This window comes from Gymnoscopelus microlampas, assembly GCF_963454915.1.
Source record: "Gymnoscopelus microlampas genome assembly, chromosome: 8".
Lineage (NCBI taxonomy): Eukaryota > Metazoa > Chordata > Actinopteri > Myctophiformes > Myctophidae > Gymnoscopelus > Gymnoscopelus microlampas.
In genome coordinates, this window is record NC_139945.1 from 29,907,480 (window position 1) to 29,930,917 (window position 23,438).

Genomic DNA, 23,438 nt, shown 5'->3' on the forward strand with positions numbered 1-23,438 from the left:
CCGCTCTTTCTCTCTTTGTCTTTTGCACACTTGTTCGTGTACTTGTTCCACAACAGTATTTACAAAGCATATAGATGGAGTATATTTATGCTTTCTTATTAGAGCAGTCTTAGCCTTGTTTGGCTTGTTATTATAATTACCCTATGCTCCCCTGCTACTCTACAGCAGCCTGTCTTCCACTACTCTATATAACCCTCATACACCCATCTGTTGAACGCATCGGTGCATATTTACTCTCATGGCACCCATACCAAGGGGCGGACCTAACTTAGATGTTACACTTCAGTCTTATAAATGGCCTGTTTATTGGTGTGGACATGCATTGCTGGCTATTACTGCACAGGCATAGCAATATAATATTTGAGACACCACCCAGCATATGTATCCTCCAGAGCCCTATCTAAAACTATGTCATAAAAAAAGAATACCTGGAGTCCAAACCTTGTTCCCCGTAAGCTGTAGTTGTACAGTGTGTGGCATGATGAAGACTCGTATTGCATTGAAATATTTCCTATTTTCCTGGGTCAAAAGTGTTTGAGAATACTTTCAAAGTTGTGACTCCTGAACTGGTTCCGGTTCCCAATTTCTGGGAACCGGAAGCTGGAAGTATTGTGTTCATGCTATATTGGCTAACTGCCCTCCAAACCCATGCCCAAACGTTACCATTATGTAATGCTTAAACGCAACCATTTTAACATTATACCTTTCAAACGGTAGTTTTGCAATTCCCAATTAAAATGAGTGTACTGGCCAGGTGCTTGGCACAGTGAAGACAATGGGTCAAGAAAAAATACACCAACATGACCTCATCGGACGGCAGATGCTTGAAGACATGTTGTGAATTGTTGACGATTACACACGTAAGAGAGCAAGTATGCACAGTGTGCAGGTATTTGTTCTTTAGCCTACCTACTTGTGTTGTCCGTGTTTGTCAACTTTACACGGAGTGATCTGAATTGTCCCGATGCAGTGAACCCCACCTGGCACTCCAAGCAACAAACGACAAAGATTTGTTGTTGGCAGGCCTGTGGCCTGCTTACCACCATTCATTTAGGATCTATTAGCCTGATGCTTTTTGCAAAGACCTTTTCAGAGGCAGTGTGCTGTGACAGCGTGTCGAGCTAGACCAGATGAGGCTGGCCTGGAAAGACTGGCTCCCATCTCCAGAAGCCTGTGTGACACGCACAGCTATGTTTTCTTTCCCTCTTTCTCAACAACACTATGTCTCTCTCCTTCCTTGAGACGACTGTAATACACACTTCCTCTCTCGCGTGTTTGATTCCATTTTCTTTCGTTTTTATTTGCTTACATTTTCATACTCCTCTCTTCCTGCAACCTCAGTGCTGCCTTTCTCTCTTCCTCAACTTAACTGCCAGCAGGACGGTTTATTTTGTCAAGCTTTATCAGCAAATATGTGTAATTCACTTCTTTATAAAGATACCTTGTTTGTCATCTGCATAGGCTACAGAAAGTAATACAAACAAAGGAACTGGATCATTATGACAGGGTTCTTCTCACAGTCCTAGAAACTCCGTTAATGTAATGGTTTTCGTATGATTTTGCATGTCATTTTCCCAGACATGCATCCAAAAAGTGTTGGTAATGAAAGTATTGGTGTTGGTGCTTGTTACCTGTTGAAGCAATGATAATATGTTTTGACATGATGAGCCTTAGGTTATAGCTTTAGCGAGGTCAAACAAAAGTTATAGCTATCAGCTATTTAGAAAGGCAAATACGGTGGCCTGGTACACTTAAGTCAGGTAGCATTGGAACGTAAGCTCTAACAAATATTTCTCATGCAAACTGCAGTATCATATGTCCATGAAATGAGGAAGGGCTTGTCAGGGCTCAACATTCTTTACCTTGTGTAATACAATACAATTTGTGTAATTAATTGGGAGCATCCACAGTGTTGCAACTCTGAGTCTCTTTTTAATACAGATGTCAAATAAGATAAACAAACGTGTTCACCAGTTCTTTAAGCAGTGAGGGAACCATTCTAAAACACTGTATCTTCTCTCGCCCAGTGAGTCGAGTATCTGCCAGGCTCGGGCCACTGTGATGATCTACGATGATGGCAATAAGAAGTGGCTGCCGGCGGGCGCTGGTGCCCAGACCTTCAGCAGAGTCCAGATCTACCACAACCCCTCCACCAACGCCTTCAGAGTAGTGGGACGCAAGATGCAGACGGACCAGCAGGTATGTGTAAAACAGTGCTGTGGGGTGGATCAGGTGTTGGCTATTTGTTTCTATACATGTCAGTGTCTTAACCCATTAAGACCGGGAACGATTACTGTGTCATTTTAAGATTTCTTTGGCTATTCAAAAAATAGCAGATCTACATGCTCGTAGCCGCGCTACGAGCATGTAGATCTGCTATTTTTAGAAAAATCCTGAAAAAGTTTGCAAATAATATTCAAGATATTGAAGATATACATTTTTTTTTAAGGCAAACATTTGTAACTCGAATCTTTGTTTCTGGAGATTCTAAATCTTATTTTTTGTCGAAAAAACTTATGTTGCTATATATCAGCGGTGCTCAAATGTTTTCATGTCAAGGACCCCCAAAATTATATGTATTTGGCTGAAAATATTTTGGGACCCCCCCCCCCCCCCCCCCCAGAAGTAAAGCTTTCAGTTAAAGATGTTCACTTTAAAATATATATATATTCAAAGATTTGCACAAATGTTCACGCAAAAAAAAAAAATAGCCAAAGAAATCAAAGAAATGACACAGATGAGTTCCTGGTCTCAATGGGTTAAAGGGAGGGAGGGGGGATGGGGGAGGAAGGCTCCTTCTCACTCATGCCATACAGTGCGTGTACTTATATCATCAGTGTTATATCATCATATAGAGTCGGGCCAAAGAGCAACGTACCATAGTTTTATTTGGCCACATATCTTTTTCTTTTTTTGCTTTGTCTTTTTTTCTGACCTTAATTTACCCTGAGGAGGTTTGCTGAGTGTGCATCCTGTTTTTTTGTTTATATTTTTATTTTTATTTTTTGTTTAGCAGTCCGCTGCCTCACATTCATTCGGCACAGACATTCACACCAGGGAGGTGCCACAGTCTGTAAAATGCAGTCACAACAAATGACCTCTAGCATTGTTTTTAGTACCACCACCTAGTACTGCAGCATCATTATTGCTAAAGCATACTTTTACTAGTATTAAAAGGATCCCTGGCTAATAAGCCAAATATGCCTTAATACATTATAATTGCCCTCTACAACTAAAATTAAAACATTTAAACACCTTGAATATTTTATTTATTTTATAAACAGTTCATCTTTCACTCAATAGGGGCAATGCGGTTGCAAATTGATGATGTAATTTACCCATGTGTGGTCTAGCCCTATGGAATTTATGGAATGCATGTCCAAAAGAAATTAACCTTAGGAAGTATTAAGTTGTTTTTTATTTTCACATGCATTCCATAAATTACCTAGGGCTAGACCACACATGGACAAATGACAAAATCAACTTGCGACAGGCATTGCCCCTATTGAGTGAAAAATGAACTATTTATAAGATAAATAAAATAGTTAAGGTGTTTTTAATTTTACATTTTAGTTATAGAGGGCAATTATAATGTTTTAAGGCATATTTGGCATATAAGGCTTATTAGCCAGGGATCCTTTTAATACTAGGATTCATTGCAGACTAATGTGTAAAAAGGTATAATGTGACACATGCATAGTTTGTTCCCTGCTTTGGGTTTTCTTTTCTCTGTGGGCTCCGGTGTCCGTGGATGCTTGCTTTCACCCTGTGTATATCTACCAGCTAGTTTCAACCTTGGTGCCCACAAAGTTAAAGTTGTCCACACTCTGAGGGATGCCCAAGTTCATGTACTACCCAGAATTATTTTAATCATAAAGAGAGCTCTGGCCACCTGAGCATGGATTCGGTTTCGGAATGTATGCCCCCGAAAATGCATTTTGATCTCATCAGGGCATACACAGAAAAGACGTATGGTATTTTTACCCACACTATACATAGGCTCTCCTCACATCGGAAAAATGGTTACCCTAAGGATTTAAAAAAAGATGTAAGGCCATCTGGAGGGCAGATCTGCTGTGTTGGACATGCATTAGAGATAGTGGAAAAGGGGGGATAACATGCAACATAGGTCATGAGCCAGATTTGAACCCACAGCACTGACTGGGATCATTTCTGTTTAAGACGTTACTTAAACTGAGCAAGCTGGGAGGTCATTCTTATTTGCAGCCTGGGAGATGCAATTGCAGGGGAAGGTAGGGTTACACGTGTGCTTAAACCACAGTCACACCTGATACAGCTAATAAGACACACTTTGAGTTATACTGTATCAATGTATATCAACAGTTTTTTTTAACTTAAGTAAAAGTATCCATACCACAATGTAGAATGTACTCATGTTACTTGAGCAAAAGTACAAAAGTATTGGCATCAAAATATACTTGAAGTACCAAAAGTAAAAGTACTAAAATGTTTGAAAATGGCAGATCTACAAGCTCACAACGCGACGCGTTGTGAGCTTGTAGATCGGCTGTTTTCAAATCTGCCTATGTGTAAAATAGGGCTAAAGTGGTTAATGTGTGTTTTATAATGTAATAATTTATATCTGCAAAGTAACTAGTAACTAAAGTTTTCAAATGATTGTAGTGGAGTAAAAGTATAATATTTGCCTCCGAGATTAAAAGTAAAAGTATTGAAAATGGGAAATATTCCAGTAAAGTGTACTCGAGTACAGTACTTGAGTAAATGTTACTTTACCCCACTGCATCTCACAAATAAAAAATGGTTGCTGGAGAGCGCTTGGATGACAGCAGTGCTCATCACAGCAGTGCTCTCTCTCTCTCTCTCTCTCCTGCTGTCGCCATCTCTGTCCTTCTTTAAACATTCAAGCCTCCAAGTGTTCCCTAGAGATGGCTCTTAAAGTGGATGATGTTTCCTGCCAGATAGTATGCCTTTCTCAGTCATTTCCTGTGACAATTTTAGGAAGACCACCCACCCCCCTCCCCTCTCTGTCGGGTCTCTCAGCTGAGGTGACACCTAATGGCTAATTTATAGTACGAGTCGCTTGTCGAAAATCTGTGATTCTCAGAGGGAGGAAATCTGTTATTTTTGGCAAGAGACGCATTCGTATGATAAAATGTAACTTGACCACTCAACCACTTCAACCCCTGGCTTCGCTTTTTTGGGGGCATGTCATTATCGGCGAAGGCGTTTTTGAAAATAGCAGATCTATAAGCTAGGGATGCAAATTATCGATCAATTCATTAATTGATAATTGATAACCTTATCAACCGATTAACCGGTTAACTGATAAGCGGCTTTTTTTTTTAAATCTGAGAATCTTAATTGCAGATTTTTTAAAAAGTGCTTAGAAGCCGAGATACAGCCTTTTTAAGTAAGTTAAACAAGAAGTGAATGGAGCAGAAAATCTTCAAATCATCATATCTTGGGTTCTGAACATTAAAAAAAAAAAAAAAAGTTGTATTTTATTTTTTTCAATTAATTGTTAATCGTTTGATTTAATCGGATAATTTCTTAATCGATTAATTTGATTAATCGATTAATTGTTAACCCTACTACAAGCTCACAACAACGCATCATATTGCGTTTTGAGTTTGTAGATCGCTGGTGACACTCTCACACGCACAATCCCACATACATACATACGTACGCAGAGATTTCCCATTTATAGTACGATCCATGCTTGGAGATGCATGGGGGGGGGGGGGGGGGGGGTGAATAGCAGCTGAGGGCAAATACAGGTTGCTGCAATCTTATAATTCTCTGTGTCTGTTCTCTTATCTCCCTTTCATCTCATTTGTCTCTTTTCTTGTTCTCTCTCCCTCTCTCTCTACCATTGACTTGGAACAGGAGGAGATCATTGCATGTTGTTGTTTGCGGTGCTCACGGTCGCATTCCTTCTATCTCTCTGTCCCAACCTGGCCGCATTTATCTGCCTGTTTGACAGGACCGGACAGAGGTTAGGAATGCCTCTCGCAATGCTGGTTGCGGCAATTGAACTTGTTAGCCTCTCTCTCCCATTGGAGCACTACATGCCGAATGCTGGCGTATTCACTCTGACTGGCTCTCCTCTTTGCTCTCTCTCTCTCTCTCTCTCTCTCTCTCTCTCTCTCTCTCTCTCTCTCTCTCCCCCTTTGCCCTGTGGAATTCAGAGGCTGTAAAACAAACAGGGAAATGGCGCGTCAGCACATTCAGGTTGCGCTCAACCCCGAACCTATTTTTTCCCCCCACTGGCGTATAGGGCTCACGCCACCTGCTGGGTGCAACGTCTTTTCTCCCAGACAGTTGATTTAGCGTATGTTAATATGTTAACTTCAGTGCCAAACCTAAATACCCATGATGATGAAAAACACATACATTTGATCAGTGTTGGAGAAACTTTGCATTTTGTTTTGGTTTTGTTTGTTTAGTTTGTCCTGCATTCTTCCTTTTTTGTTATTTTTCTGGTTGTGTGCTTTAGGTCATTTCATGGAAAGGTCTGACCAGTACTGCAGGTTTCTCACTTTACGTCTAATAGCGTCTGTTTTGTCCTTTTTAACTCATTCGATCTGGGGACGCATTTCTGTCATTTTAGATTTCTTTGGCTTTTCAAAAATAGCAGATCTAAAAGCTCATAGCACGGCACTCTATGCCGCGCTATGAGCTTGTATATCTGCTATTTATGAAAAATCTTGAAAAGTTTAACAAATCTTTGAATATATATATTTTTAAATATTTGTAACTCAAATCTTTGCTTCTGGGGAGGGGGGTCCCTGGAACAAAATATTTTACAAATGTAAAAAAATAGCAGATCTACCAGCTCATAGCGCGGCACTCAGTGCCGCGCTATGAGCTTGTATATCTGCTATTTTTGAATAGCCAAGGAAATCTAAAATGACAGAGATGCGTTACCGGATTGAATGGGTTAAAATTCACCACTCCTAAAGAATTCACACTGCATGTCCACTAACACCTAGTTCACCTGTTCAACCCACCCCCATTTCTTCCTGTTCCTAGGTGGTCATAAACTGTCCGATTGTGAAAGGCCTGAAGTACAACCAAGCCACGCCCAACTTCCACCAGTGGCGAGATGCACGGCAAGTCTGGGGCCTGAACTTTGGCAGCAAGGAGGACGCTGCTCTGTTTGCCAACGGCATGCAGCACGCTCTGGAGGTGCTCACCTCAATGGCAGATGCAGGTAATGGCAAACAACTGGTGAATCGCCTGAGATTCAGCCATTGTTTTATGCTTCCTTAAAGGGATAGTTCACCGGCCCCAAAAGGACTTTTTTTCCTATCGATTAGTCACCCCATGCCACAAATATATCCATGAATTCAAGTCTCCATGGGGCCCATGGAGACTTGAATTCATGGATATATTTGTGCTTTTGTCGCATTCCTAAGCCAATCATTTCCGGTTCCGGTAGGAACCGCTGGTCATCAAATTATTGGCTTAGGAATGCGACAAATACAAAAAAATATCCATGAATTCAAGTCTCCATGGGGTGACTAATCGATAGAAAAAAGGTCATATTTTGGGTGAATTATCCCTTTAACCACTTTCAACCTGGTGTCCCTATTTTGGGCACGTCATCATAGATGAAATGTTCAAAGATAAGTCTTTGGAATGTAGTCAGACAGTATACCTGTCCCTCTCACCATCTCACCACGTGCTTGCAAACAGATTTCCCTGTACATGTACTTGTGTGGACTCACAAAAACAGAACATGTATACAACATGCCCTTAAGCTAATCATCAGAAACGTCCCCATGCTCTGTCTTTCTGCAGGTTACGCCACCCTCCCTCGCCCAGTGTCAAATGGACCAACCCCAGAGGAGCTGGAACAACAGAGAAGGTACCAACACTGGATTAGATTTTTTTTGGGGGGATTTTATGCCTTCATTGATAGGACAGTAGACTGACAGGAAATGGGGAGAGAGAGATGGGGAGTGACATGCAGCAAAGGTCGTCGGGAACGGGATTCGAACTCGCGACGCTCTGTCAGGCTGGCATTGCGGCCTAGGGTGCCTGGACCGCCACGCTGCGGCCCAGGCCTGCACTGGTGTTCTTTGGGGGAGATTGGGTGCTACCCACTTTGTTACAGGTCTACCTGTAATACTTCTTTTTCTTTTTCTCCCAATTTAATTGTTAATACCAAATTAGTTCCTCCCCACACACACATCTCTGTTTGTTGTCACTGCTGTTGTATCCTACTGACTAACCTACCAGACAGTGAGGAGCCCCCACTGGGAGGACCCTCCTGCCCAACTCTCCTGTGATTCCAGATATCCAGAGGTGTAGGAGGGGACACTTTTTCCACCTCTTTTCCCTAAGCGCCAAACTGCACTGACAAGTGCAGGCTGTGGCTGCACACACACACACACACACACACACACACACACACACACACACACACACACACACACACACACACACACACACACACACACACACACACACACACACACACACACACACACACACACACACACACACACACACACACACACACACACACACACACACACACACACACACACATAATACTAATGATTATAATGATAGGTACGAATCATATAAAACAAACGTTCAAATCTTTGGTGATACTCACGTGTTGACATAGTTACGTTGGCATGGTGCATAGATAGTGAACCACTCTTTATTGGATTTATGATAATGTTTGGTGTTTTACAGCAAGGGTTCATTTATTAGTTTGAAATGATAATAATTTAAAGGTGAGTGTTAAAAAAAACATGTATTGCTTTCTATTGTTATAGCGATTTTTAACTGGGGGGTGGGGGCATTCGGGTGATCGGTAAAAAATGTGTCTTTTTTACACGATAAGCCGGCTATTTTTGTCTCCGTGAGCCCGAAGGCATGGAGGTCAGGGCAGAACCTCTGCCCCAATTTTTTTTACATCGGCCTGTTATAGCGCCACCAGAAGGCCGATTTTTACAAAACATAGTTTTTATGTTACTCTTACAGATTTTGTCCAAACATCACACAAATTGCTACACATTCAGATCTGTCTCGATCACAGGACTATAGAGATAATGTGTACCAATTTGCGTGACGTTTGGACAAAATGTGTAGGAGTAATATCCAAAAAATGGTTTTGCAATAATCGGCCTCCAGGTGGCGCTATAACAGACCGATGTGAAAGATTTGGTGCAGAGGTTCTGCCCTGGCCTCCGTGCAAAGCTTTTTGGAGGTGTCATTGTCCTAATCAAAAAGACAAACTGGTGAAAAGCAATAAATGTTTAACGCCAGTGATATGTCCACTCTCCCCCAGTTCCCAGTTAAGTGGCGCCAGGTGTAACTAGATTCAATCTAATAAAGATTTCCTTTTGAAACAAATTGGGCCATTAGGTTCTTGCTGATTGTGTGGTGAGTGTCATGGATACTCTCTTGCTAAGCTTAACTGGTGATATATGAGAGAGAGAGGTAACAGAAGAGCTACAAGTGTCTCTCAAACCACCAGGTGCTCCTGGAAGGGAATGCTAACCAAAGAGAGAGAAAATAGTTATGGCCAAAAGAATGGCATGAATAATCCAGGGTCCAGGCACTCAAGTTAGGTTTGAAAAATGTAAATGCCTTTTAATTGAATGGGCTCGAGACATAAAAATAAAAAAAACGACACCAACGCACGTCTGCTTGTACCTTCTTCCGAGTCCTCGCTCTATAGTGATATATGAGTTTATTTTGAAGTTAATTGAACACATCTAGGCGACTGCTGTGAGGCCATACGAGGCAGATCTAAGAGAGAGTCCATCTGTTAAAATGAATTCCACTCTGGTGTTGGTCGTGCCCTGAAAATGGCAGATCTACATCATGCTCACAACGCGACATCTTGTGACAACACCTCACAACAAAGTAAATCAAGCCGTTCAGACTGTCTTGGATTCTTTCTTCTGTCCTGCCTGCACAGATCTGCTAATTGTACACACACACACACACACGCACACACGCACACACACGTGTAGCGGATTTGATGGCATTAGCCTCATGCTGCTTAAACCCTCCACCAGACCCTCTAGGTTAAAGGTTAGACAGGGGACGAGGAAGGCCAACACATTGTCTTTTCCCTCCTTCCCTCCATCTATCCCCTCATCCACCAGCATGTCTATCTGTTGACCCCTGCACTCGCCCGCATAGACGAGGTATTAACCTTTTAATCTCATTTCAGCCTAAATGGTCATAATGCAGCATGGCTTTCGGATTGGCCTGAGAAGCTGTCTGTCAAACCACAAGAAGGCACTATTTGTTGTTCTCATGGCCGGGGCTTATGTCAGGGTCCAAAGCTCTACTATTAAAGCGCAGCACTGACCGACATAAAGTGAAATGTCCAATTCAAGCAGTGCTTGTGTAATATGTTCGGCATTCATGGTTATTCTGCCTAGATACAGAATTAGTTGGGATTTGCATTGCTCACCTCATGAATAGTGAGCAGTGGTGAAAAAAGTAAAAGTATCAATACTGCAATATAGAAAACTTAAAATGTACTTAAAGTACCAAAAGTGGTGCCACTATATATGTCTATGAATTGAATACCAAGGCCCTCATTGGAAACAAGACCGCAAGGTCTTTCATGAACGGACCTGTTAGACAAAGTATTTTAAATGTAACTGTGCTGTTTTACATTTTTTGCCTAATAAAATATTCAATCAATAATCTAAAAAAAGTTAAATTACTCATTATGCAGAATGTCCCATTTCAAGTTTTCAAATGTATAAACATCTTTTGAAAATAGCAGATCTACAAGCTCACAAATTGTGAGCTTGTAGATATTAGTAGGCTATTTTCAAACGGCCGAAATGTATATAGGGCTGAAGTGGTAGGTTTTGTAATAATAATCAAAATCTACAAAGTAACTAGTAACTAAAGATTTCAAATACCAAATTTGCGAGTACAAGTAAAAGTAGTACTAGTAAAAGTATTGGAAATTGGAAATACTCAAGTAAATACAAATACCTCAAAATGTACTTAAGTACAGTACTTAGTTACTTTCCACCACTGGCAGTGAGTAAACCTTATAGATTTCGAGAAAGAACAGTAATGGTTTCCCGTCCCTCCCTCCCTCCCTCCCTCTCATCTGGGCACAGTGCCCAAGTCGACCAGCAGAGCTTTAAATCTCACCAGTGGGTATGGGTGTGTGTGTGCACAGTCATGCGCACACACGCCATGAGTATATGTTTGAGATTGCTGTGTTTGAGATTGCGCACATGTGTGTGTGCCTGTGTGTGTGTGTGTGTGTGTGTGTGTGTGTGTGTGTGTGTGTGTGTGTGTGTGTGTGTGTGTGTGTGTGTGTGTGTGTGTGTGTGTGTGTGTGTGTGTGTGTGTGTGTGTGTGTGTGTGTGTGTGTGTGTGTGTGTGTAAAAGACCTTTGTGACTGACAGATGTGTTGGGGGAGGAGGTGGGAGACTTGCTTAGTGTAGGCCATCTAGTCCAGCTGTGGACTTTGTGCTTCCAGCAGCAGGCTAATCAGAAGCAAATGCCCCATCCTTCATCTGTACAACCACAGAGTACAGTATATAGGAGTCGTTCTTTAACCCATTCAATCCGGGAACGTATCTGTGCCATTTTAGATTTCTTTGGCTATTCAAAAATAGCAGATATACAACTATGAGCTTGTAGATCTGCTATTTATTGAAAAATCGTGAACATTTGTGCAAATCTTTGAATACATATTTTTTAAAGCAAACATTTGTACAATATTTTGTTCCAGGGACCCCCAGAAGCAGTTACAAATGTTCGCTTTAAAATATATATATTAAAAGATTTGCACACATTTTCAAGATCTTTCAAAAATAGCAGATCTACAAGCTCGCTATGAGCTTGTATATCTGCTATTTTTGAATAGCCAAAGAAATCTAAAATTACAGAGATACATCCCCGGATTGAATGGGTTAATATCCTCTGTATGGATTAATTATTTAATTAATTATGATTAATGTATTTCTCAATTACAAATGAGGTTTCTTTAATGTGTTTTGTCTAGATTGGAGCAGCAAAGGCTGGAACAGCAGGAGAGAGAACGTCAAGAGAGAGAACGACAGGAGCGAGAGAGGCAGGAGAGAGAGAGACAAGCGACCGCAGGTCAGGAAACGCCTGCATTTAAGTCATCACAAGTTCAACCTAACCACCCTCATTAACCATGCTGTTCCTCCTCCATAGAAAAGACTGCTCCTAATCATTCACATCACTACAGTACAGTCCCTCCTTGTATAATATAAAAAATATATAAAAGTCATAGTTGTTATCCAAGTACTTATTAAAGGAGAATTCCGGACTGGTCTTTTCCTTACTTTTTTTTTACTTTTTTTTTATGATGTTATAATATCCTAGGAAGAGTGGTACAGTAGAACATGTTCATAACTCCATCCTCCGAGTCCACCGCAGCTAAAAACCTGAGCGGACGGTCCATGCGCTAGCTCGCATATTTTTATCGCTCTCATTTTGTTTTGTTTTGGTGATATCTGACGTTCATAATGACAGAAAACTCTCCACGGTGTTTGTGTTAGATACGCCCCTCCGGAAGTCTCGCAAGACGAGATTTCACCTGTGATTTCATCCAAAGCGGTTGTAAACACTACGGCGGCCCATTTGGGACAAAAACACTGTGGCGAGTTTTCTGTCATTATGAACGTCAGATAAGGATAAGGATAATTCCTTTTAACAGGTCATTCATGAAAGTCCTTGCGGTCTTGTTTCCAATGAGAACCTGTGAGCAATTAGGGGTTAAGAGTCTTGCTCAGGGACAAATTTCATTTCATCGACACATATGCTGGCCTGGCCTGGAATCGAACCTGGGGCAACCAGGGCCTCTGGCTCCCTAGGCGGGCTCACTAACCATTCAGCTATGGCCGCCCCTAAAAAAACGAAATCTAGCGCATGGACCGTCCGCTCGGGTTTTTAGCTGTGGTGGACTGTTGTTCTAATGTACCACTTGTCCTAGGATATAATAACATCATATAAAGGTAAGGAATTCTCCTTTAAGCCACTACAGTACAGTCCATATTTCACAATGCTGTAGGTTATAGGGTCTCCAAGACGTCATGGCTTGGCTTGGTCCGATGGTGAAAATTGTGCAAAATTGGCAACATTACTCCATTGTCAGGAACACTATTGTGTTGACATGATTCAGCAGACACCAGTCACCACCGTTACCACTACTCAGTCTGATGTCTTTATGAGGAGTTCATCTGGTAATCGTCCTCTTCATGCTAAACGGTGACAGTCCTCCTTGTTCCTCGTCTCTCTAGCTGCCGTCCCCCCACCTCCTCCGATGATGACCGGAGCCCCCGCACCGCCACCGGCCCCTCCTCCGCCCCCGTGCCCTCCGCCAGCCCCTGCTCCTCCTCCGGCCCCTGCCCCTCCGGGACCACCTTCCACAGGAGGAGGAGGAGGAGGAGGACCGCCTCCCGCCCCGCCCGCACCGCCCCTGCCCACCGCTGGAGGAGGCGGTGGTGGAGGGGGGGGTGGGGGGTTGGCCGCTGCCATCGCAGGTGCCAAGCTCCGCAAAGTAAACAAGGTGTGTACGGGGAAGGGTTTTAGCAAAGCATGGAAATGAAACCCAATAGGTTAACGCTGTGTTTGCACAAATAGCCACTTTAAGGTGTAGCGAAAAAGTCAAATCAGCTTTCATGTTTAAATGTCATGAAAATGTAGTACTTACTGCAAGGCTGTCTTTATTGTGTATCTTATCTTTATTGAGGTATAATAGCTGCACCAGCCTTGTCATTGAGGGTATTTATACTCTGTTTTCTCTCTCTCTCTCTGTGCGTGTGTGTGTATATATACTAGAGCTCACGGGTTAAAAAAAACGGAACCAAACCGAAATGGTCCCAGGGAATTTGGTCCGATTCCGAGCCGTTACGAGATTATTTTCAAATAACTGAATCGAACCCGAGTGGACCCGTGACAAATTTGGGTTTGAGCCGTTCTTTTTTTCTTTCGTTACAGAACCGGACCCTAATTGTCTCTGAAATTTGTTCCGAGATCCGATTATTTCTGTGAAAAGAGATTCCGAGACCGGCCCGACCCAGACACGCGTTCAAAAAAGCGCTTATGAAACTACAAAAATAAATAAATAAATGTGCGCAGAGGTATTCATTTAATATGCGAGACGAGAGGTGTTCTTTGTAAATAAATGTGGACTTTATGAAATAATAGCAGATCTATTGACCAATGACCATTTTATGAACAAAGCTTTGCTTTCACCTCGTCAGAGGAATCCATGATTTGCACAGAAGTGTTTTCAGCCTGGCAGCTAGCTTGCCTTGCAGTGTGGTGGCGCGCACCACCAACTTTTTTTTTTGTGCTGCAGTAATCTGATCTTAAACCAGCCTAAACATCACGCAAGATGCACAGCCATTCGTGTCGCTGCTGCACTAACCTGATCCTAGGTCTGTCTAAAACATCACACTCAAGTTAAACAGAACTTCATTGCGTTTCTCTCCTGATTAGTGCTGCCGCGCACATAGACAGTATAGGCACTAGGCCTTGAAGAGTTCTAATATATACACCTTCTTCTCTAACTGGGTATTGCAGAGTATACCGACTCATCAGACTTATACTATGATCATGTCCTCTGTTACTAGTCTAATGTTTATATTCACACGCTCGCTGTATTAAAGTCACCTCCTGAAGTGCAGCTGCTGCACCCCTAACCCTTACACTAGTATCTTCCACTACAGACGCACTGATTTTCAATTTCCCTTCACTCCTGACTCTTTGTTATGCTGCCCTCTGCAGGAGGAAGGAGGCTCTGCAGCCCCGGCAGCCAAGGCAGGTGCCAGTAATTCTGGAGGAGGAGGAGGAGGAGGAGGGGGAGGAGGGGGTGGCGGCCTAATGGGCGAGATGGCATCCATCCTGGCACGGAGGTGGGTGGCATTACTTTGTTGTCCAGGGAAAAAACGGCTCACAGTTAATATGTACCTGCCAGTGGTGTGTAAAGTAACTAAGTACATTTATACAAGTACAGTACTTAAGTACAATTTTGACATATTTTTACTTTACTTGAGTATTTCCAGTTTTCAGTACTTTTACTTCTACTCCACTACATCTCAGAGGCAAATATAGTACTTTTACTCCACAATTATTTGAAAACTTTAGTTACTTTGCAGATTTAGATTATTATTACAAAACATATCCTATTCCTATTATCCTATCCCTATATATTTCGGACATTTGAAAAGTCCACCATGCTTTGCGATGCGACGCATTGTGAGATTGTACATCTGTTATTTTCAAAAGATTTGTTTTGTATACATCATGAACTTGTGAAATGGGACTTTTTGCACAATGAGTACATTTTGATACCAATACTTTTGTACTTTTACTCAAGTGATTTTTTTATTCCGGACTTTTACTTGTAACAGAGTATTTTTATATTGCAGTATTGATACTTTTACTTAAGTAAAAAAAAATAGTAATTCTTCCACCACTGGTACCTGCTGATTAACACATTATTGTGGAATCCGCAGGAGAAAAGCTGCAGAACCCGGCGAACCGAAGGCAACTAATGTGAGTACTCCCTAATCTAGTTTCCGTCATTCGATACCCTGACTGGCTTGGATACTGTTTGTGACGGGTAACATTTTTGAGAAATGAGGGGTTGAGCCCAACCCATGTTTAACTGGAAGTCTCTCTCTCTCTTTTATCTGCAGGATGATTCAGAGTCTCAGGGCCAAAGTGGTGAGAAACCGAACCTTTTCAAATCCACAGCATGCCAGCTACATTCATCCTGATGCTTGTGTATCATACACAAGCATGTTTGTCTAGCACTGGTCTTTATATTATGTTCTTTGTTCCTTAGAACCCGTTAGAAGACCTTGGGAGAAGGCGTCTACCATGCCCAGGTAATGGAGAATTCAGCTGTTCTCGTGTCCCTCATGTGGTCAACCTCAGGCTCTCACCCCTCACCGCAAAGTGAACAGCCTTCCATGTTTTAACACATCTTGACATGTAGAGCCGTTTTCCATCATAATTTCATGCGTGTGTTTATGTTCACATACTACATCCGCACATAGACACAGGCGTGCACTAGGCCTGTCCCCGACTAAGGATTCCTATAGTCGACTCTGGTTTGCCAAATGTTGCCTATAGTCGACTAATGCAACCAAAACAAAAGAGGAAAACGTTTACAATACTTTTACGTATTTGAAAAACATATATATATATATATATATATATATATATATATATATATTTTTTTTTTTTCTTCATGATTCGACTGACATTGAAAGTCGACTCAGTCTGATTCAACTGCCAATCTCTCAGTCGAATCATGCAAAAATATGTTACGCAATAGAGGAACATTCCATTTGGGCTGTAGGGATGCATAATGTCTGATTTAACATATACTTGCTTGGTTTCTCCCAATAAATCATGATATATATCCTATTTTTGGCTATTAGTTAATTAATATAACAAATTAGGCCTATATCAGTCAAATAATGCAAAGAAAAGAGGAGACATTTTCCTTTTTTTTTCATTATTCGACTAAGAGAACGGCAGTCGAATCAGACTCCCATCGATTGATTAGTCGACTATTTGAATAATCGAGGTCAGGCCTAGCGTGCACACACCTGTAGTTTTGTCAATGAGAATGTTGTGCGAGTGTGTGTACGTGTGCCTGTCATTTCCTTTCTAAGAGCAGAGTGTGTGTGTGTGTGTGTTCACTAACAGGAATAACTCGGTCCCCAAGAACATGGACTCCACTCCCTCATTGTCCCAGGGTTCCAGGTATAATAAAATGCTGTCCCATTCCCCCATGTCCACGTTCTTCCCACCTCCTCCCTTTCTCTCTCTCTCTCCGTCCCCTTCAGGTCAGCGCAGCCTCACTGCAGAATGCTGCCTTGGGGGATAGTATACTTTACAACTGATAGCACCATCTAATGGACTGCAGAATGTCATGGCTTTTCAGTGCACTGATTGAGTGCAATAGTGATGCTCAGGTGGACTTGGTGACTTGCTGGTCCTGCAAATTCAGGCAGATTCAGGTCATGGATACCATCACTGAATCATTTGAGGGTGGACATTGATTGTGAAAAATCTTAAAAGTTTGTACTTTGCTAAATTAACCCATTCATTCCGGGAACTCGTCTCTTTCATTTTAGATTTCTTTGGCTATTCAAAAATATCAGATATCTGCTATTTTTGAAAAATCTTAAAAATCTGTGCAGATCTTTAAATATATATATATTTTTATCATTTGAGGGTGGTCATTGATTGTGAAACATCTTAAAAGTTTGTACTTTGCTAAATTAACCCATTCATTCCGGGAACTCGTCTTTCATTTTAGATTTCTTTGGCTATTGGCAAAAATATCAGATATCTGCTATTTTTGAAAAATATTAAAAATGTGTGCAGATCTTTAAATATATATATATTTTTAAAGTGAACATTTGTAAGATATTTTGTTCCAGGGACCCCCAGAAGCAAAGATTTGAGTTACAAATGTTCGCTTTAAAAATATATATTCAAAGATTTGCACACATTTTCACTATTTTTCAAAAAAAGCAGATCTACAAGGCAAGCCCATGAGCTTGTATATCTGCCATTTTTGAATAGCCAAAGAAATCTAAAATGACAGCGATGCGTTCCCGGATTGTTAATATCATTTCAGGTTCATTGAGATGCTGGTCTGTGTCATATTTAACATTTTCACCATACATAGGTGGGTGAATAGCAAATGCAGGCAGGCATGGGGTGACCTCAGAGCAGACCTGCGCATCACTAAAGTGCATTTTATCTCACTGCTGAAAAACCAAGATATATCTCAGTGGAAGTGACTATGGTTGTCCATGCAAATATTAATCCTTCATCCTTAATCCTTCCATTTGCATGGAATTTACAAGCATTAGATGGTGGTGCTGTGGTCTTCTAGTCAACTCTCTGAAGAAGGCTTTGGGTGTCTTTTGTTTTGTGTTTACCGTGTTGTTGAGGGATATGTGTTGTGATGTAGAAATAATATGTGAAAAGGTAGATAGCCACCAGTTGTTCATCAACCTGAGGTGAGCAGTCACTGATATAAGCAACATACCATATTATGTATGTATATATATATGTTGTACTTTTACTCCACTGCAATTATTTGAAAACTTTAGTTACTAGTTACTTTGTAGATTTTGATCTTTATTACAAAACATACATTGACCACTTCAGCTTTACATACATAGTAAGTCATTTTTTTAGTACTTTTACCACCACTGGACATAACCACCCCATCTCCAGCAACAAATTATAAACATTTTTATTAATTTAGGCTATATATTGTATACTTATTCTTTACTAGAAAAAGTGTTATATCAGTGACGCTCCTTCATAGACTGTATGGTATAGAGGGCTCCTATCATTTGAAGAAAGAAAAAAAGAATACATGGGTATTTGCTTCAGTAAGAAATAGGTGGGTTAACTGTGTTAAAGTACCCTTGTTGTCTATTACAGTGGTTCTCAACCTTTTCAGGGCGCGACCCCCCCAAATAATCATATCTGAACTGGGGACCCCCCAGTTTGTTTGACTCAGTTCCACAGATAAATATTGTGAAAATAGTGTTGCTAGGTGTTGTGAGCTTGTAGATCGGCTATTTTCAAAACGTTTCCCTCTTTCTTATATTATTTGACAATTTGGCCAATGTTTTATAGTTTGTTGGTTACTTTTGTTGCAGTAATGGTGTTTTTTGTTTGTTTTTTGTTTTAAGATAGTAAAAAGTTCTTAAAAGTCCTTAAATTGTCACTTTACTGTCATATGGAAATCCCCCCCCAAAAAAACATGTAGGGACCGACCCACAGTTTGAGAACCACTGGTCTATTACAGTACATCCCTTGATGTATGCATACCTTTCTGTCTTTGTGGTGCCCCCCCCCCCCTGCAGTGCTATGGCGATGGGCTCCGTTGACAGCAACAGTTGTTTCTATGATGGAATTGCCTGGCTTTGGCAAAATGTCTGCAACTGTGCAAAAAGGAATCCAGGGCTTTCATTAAATCTTTCTCTTTATTTGCCTTCCTGTGTCTCTTTCTCTCACAGGATGAAGACCGGGGCTGTTAGTAATAATGATGCCAGTGGAAATGATGACACAGACTTAGAGAAAATGAAACAGGTATATCTCCCCTCTGTCTTCCAGCGTTACCTTTAAATCACATGAACCTTAGTATTATTTGCAATAGATTAGCAGAAGAGATCTAGTGTAGAGGGCAGTGGTGTAAAGTAACTAAGTACATTTACTCAAGTAATGTACTTAAGTACAATTTTGAGATATTTTTACTTTACTTGAGTATTTCCAACTTTCAATATTTTTACATTACTCCACTACATTTCAGAACCAATTATTGTACTTTTACTCCATTACAATTATTTGAAAACTAACTAGTTACTAGTTACTTTGCAGATTTTGGTTATTAGCCGATGCAACGAATTGTGAGCTTGTAGATCTGCTATTTTCAGAAGGATTTTTAGGCAAATAAAACTTGTGAAATGGGACATTCTGCATAATGAGTACTTTCTACTTTTGGTTCTTTAAGTGCATTTTGATACCAATCAGTGATGCTATGCTCATTTGAGAAGTGGTTGCTCTCTATTTTAATGACGTGACGCGCACATCGCTTAACACCTACAGTACAGGTCACACTTTTTAATGACGTGACGCGCACATCGCTTAACACCTACAGTACAGGTCACACAATGGACAATTGATATGCATATAGGCTAATTCCCTATCCTATGTTAATGTACCTGGCGTGAGTCGGGAGCCTTTGTAAACTTTGATGAAGTGTGAATTTAAAGTAGTTTTAAATCTATGCGTGTGCCTGCCCGTCCCCCTGGCCAAATAAGTGGTTGCTCGGCGTGCAACCCCGTCCACTGAGCATTGCACCCCTGATACCAATACTTTCATACTTTTACTCAAGTAAATTTTTAATACAATACTTTCACTTGTAACGGAGTATTTCCATATTGCGGTATTGATACTTTTACTTAAGTGAAAAAATGTAAGTACTTTTTCCACCACTGGTGTAGAGGGGAAAAGAAGGGGACCAAGTAGACCCCTGGAGGACCCCGGTCAACAAAGTATATAAGTGGTTAACAGCCCTGGTGAATCAGCCAGCTGTTACACTGACCATGTACGACTAACCCCCAATCCACCTCAAGGCCCTGTTTCTCACGTATCCTGAATGTCATGTGATGTTCATGCCAATTGTTTGCCCTGTAGGAAATTCTGGAGGAGGTGCGGAAAGAGTTACAAAAAGTAAAGGAGGAAATAATTGGAGGTAGGTTGAGTTCATTATGTTTCCTCTAGCGAACCAATACGGACATAATGGAATACAAATGTATGGCTGTACAGTGAGCTGTTGTAAATAGTCTATATTGTGTAATTTCATGTCTGTATGTATACTTTGCTTATGTGTCCAAATATCAAGTCATAGTCTCGTCTGTGTGTATATACTGTACTTTGCATACTGTGTATGTGTCCAAACATCAAGTCAGACTGTCTTAAAGGAATAGCTCACCCCAAACATTACTTATTTTCTATCAATTACACACCCCATGAAGCCTTGAATTCCTGGAGATTTTTTTGTTTTTGACACATTCCTAAGCCCATAATTTGATGACCGGGTGTATTTCCAGTAGGAGACTCAAAGACACTCCTTTGAGTCTCCTACCGCAGGGGTTTTCAACTGATTTTGACCCAGGGACCACCATCCTGACTGGGGTCTGTCTCTTTTCTCAGCAAAAGCCCTTGAATATGATGGAATATAATTAAGGGTTACTGTGATTATGGAAAGCTCACATTTCATATCACACACACACCGTACAGTGAGAACTCCTGAAACTTAAATGAATGCGTGGCCAGGGACCACCTGCAATACCTCCGCGGACCACCGGTTGAAAACCCCTGATCTAGAACAACCATGGACACAATTGGATATAGCCTTCGCAACGTAACTTAGTAACAATACTTTTGCAATAACAGACATTAATTTATGAACTCCAATGTAATATTTAGATTTTAAGATAACTGACAATGTTTAAAGACCCACTCCAGGCATTCAGGTGATGCAACTTGCAAGTTCAGCAGCAGAACAAGCAGCATTTTAAATCTATACCTGCTATTGTGGAGCACCTAACCTACTCCGTTCTTTATCTAGGACCTACCGGATACATTAGCATCTTTCCACCGGTCATCAAATGATTGGCTTAGGAATACGACACAAACATGAATTCAAGGCTTCATGGGGTGTGTAATTGATAGAAAATGAGTCATTATTTGGGTGAACTACTCCTTTAATACATGCAATGTATATTTGACAAATAAATCTTGATTGTTGCTATCTGACGGATGTTTGTGTCTGAACTAACTGTTCCTCTCTCCCACTCCACAGCCTTTATTCAGGAGCTGCAAAAGAGAGGCACATAGTTCTGCGTCAGGAAGAATGAGCTGGATGGATGGATGGAAGGAAGAGGCTATGCCCCTGTGTGGATCTCTCCTCTGCTGCCCCCTCCTGTGTAGCCCAGGGATTACTCTTTCTCTCCCACCAACATTGTCTTTCTCTCTCTCTCTCTCACACACACACACACACACACACACACACACACACACACACACACACACACACACACACACACACACACACACACATTAGCATCATGTAAAAGAAAAGAAGAAAAAAAAGGTAAATCAGGGAAGCTATTCACTTCACCATCCAGGAAGATCCTTTAGCTACCACCATTGCAATGCTCCCTCCTGCCCTTTGCTTCTATAAGAAACATGTGAGAGCGCATAATTACAGCTGCGGTTGCTCTTTCTCTTTCTAAGTACTACAATTACCCCCCTGCAGGAATTGCACCCTCGCTTCTTCTCCCTCCAACTGTACAACAGGACAATTTTATCAACAGGGCAGTCAAGTCAGTCTTCAGTATTCAGGGATGACATATAATTCACATATGTTACTGTAATAACAAGATGCTGGCATGTGGCGATTTGTCACGATCCTCCCCTCTCTTTTTTTTTCCATCTCTCTCTTTTTTTTTTTTTCTCATTTGGAGAACATCATTACTCAATCTAAAGAAAGAAAACTGCCTTTTACAGAGAGACGGTCATTTCAGACAAGCCCCTGCTAGGAAAAAAAGAAAAGACTATCTCTTTTCGCCTGAGTGACACGCTAAGGTGGAAGGACGCGACATTGCTCGACTAATGAATCAGGGATCCCCAGGGTGGGGAACCACCACACCTATAGCACTCACTGGCCCTTGAAGGGTTGAGGCGAGGGTTTCTGTACTGCCCCCTCTGTCACTCCATTCAAGTGGATGTACACCTACTGACAATGGCCAAGAATAACGACAATACAGCACAAGCCTTTCATGTCAAGAGATGGGAGGAGAGATGAGGAGAAGGAAGATGTGAGCAAAGGGAATGTGATGGACAACCCGAGTGCTGTGAAAGAGTTCTGTTGTAGTTCTGTGCTAGTGTGAGAAATCCTTCTCTTTGCATTGCACTTGTTCCAGAGAAAGTTTGTTTGTGTGTGCGTGCGTGCGTGTGTGTGTGCACCACTCTACTGACACACTCTTTTCCCCGTCAGTCAGAATGAGATGCTACTTGTTGGGCAGTGCAGTGGTCTTATACTGTGCTTCTCACTACTTTTTTTCTTCCATTTTAGGTATGTTTTGTAAACTTTGAAACATGAGAAATGGCCATGACAAGGTCAATTAATTTGGCCATGACCAACTGCCTTGAGAATAAATATATAAATATATATATAAGAAAAATATATATATTTGTTTTGAGGGAAAATGTTAGCAAAAATAAAATGCTGTTTCTATTTTAATTGAGATGACTGGTGAATGGGGATCCTTTTGTTTTTTTTTGGATGATTATTGTTTTCTTATTATGAAATGTTATTTTGGGTTTACTGTTTCTTTTTTTTCTAATAGAGTATAGGCTTTTTACACTGAAATATAAAGAAAACGGCTTAGAGACACTGGATTAGAAATGCCTTTATAGTCAAATACAGCTGCTTCTTGAAATGGATCATGTCTTGAGTCTTCCTTTCCATTTCAAATACCTACATGTATGTGTTACATGTATATTTTAAAAGTTATAGATTTCACTCCTTCACAAGTACATTTAACTGTGTGCAAAATATAACGATTCAAATCCATAACCTTGGAACTAGAGCTGGGGCAATATATCCTTATGGATATTGTGATATAATACCGTGATACAGATGTGTTGTTTTTTCCTGGTTTTAACCACCTAAACCCCAGCATATGCTTGTCGATGTGCTATTTTCAGCGAAAGATTTCCCCACAATAACAGAAAACACACCAGGTTACCCATATGGGGTTTAAATGGATAGTTCACCCCCAAAATGACTGTCGATTACTCACCCCATGGAGACTTTAATTCATGGATATTTTTTTGTTTTTGTCGAATTCCTAAGC

The 23,438-nt window shown here is 41.0% G+C and overlaps 1 protein-coding gene across 2 annotated transcripts in view; it reads left to right on the top strand.

Moving 5' to 3' along the window:
• The window catches only part of vaspb (vasodilator stimulated phosphoprotein b), a 47,708-nt gene extending 24,683 nt beyond the window's left edge, over positions 1 to 23,025 (top strand). Inside the window, exons 2-14 of one of the 2 annotated variants that reach the window (XM_084065416.1) lie at positions 2,028 to 2,199; positions 7,015 to 7,195; positions 7,786 to 7,852; positions 11,996 to 12,093; positions 13,260 to 13,528; positions 14,752 to 14,879; positions 15,483 to 15,522; positions 15,666 to 15,693; positions 15,815 to 15,857; positions 16,687 to 16,743; positions 19,029 to 19,101; positions 20,209 to 20,266; positions 21,380 to 23,025. In XM_084065416.1, coding sequence (XP_083921542.1) covers positions 2,028 to 2,199; positions 7,015 to 7,195; positions 7,786 to 7,852; positions 11,996 to 12,093; positions 13,260 to 13,528; positions 14,752 to 14,879; positions 15,483 to 15,522; positions 15,666 to 15,693; positions 15,815 to 15,857; positions 16,687 to 16,743; positions 19,029 to 19,101; positions 20,209 to 20,266; positions 21,380 to 21,414 — 1,249 coding nt within the window. In that variant the 3' untranslated portion in view covers positions 21,415 to 23,025. The remainder of the gene's footprint in view (positions 1 to 2,027; positions 2,200 to 7,014; positions 7,196 to 7,785; positions 7,853 to 11,995; positions 12,094 to 13,259; positions 13,529 to 14,751; positions 14,880 to 15,482; positions 15,523 to 15,665; positions 15,694 to 15,814; positions 15,858 to 16,686; positions 16,744 to 19,028; positions 19,102 to 20,208; positions 20,267 to 21,379) is intronic. The other variant, XM_084065417.1, reaches the window with a different exon arrangement.
• The last annotated feature ends 413 nt before the right edge of the window (positions 23,026 to 23,438 follow it).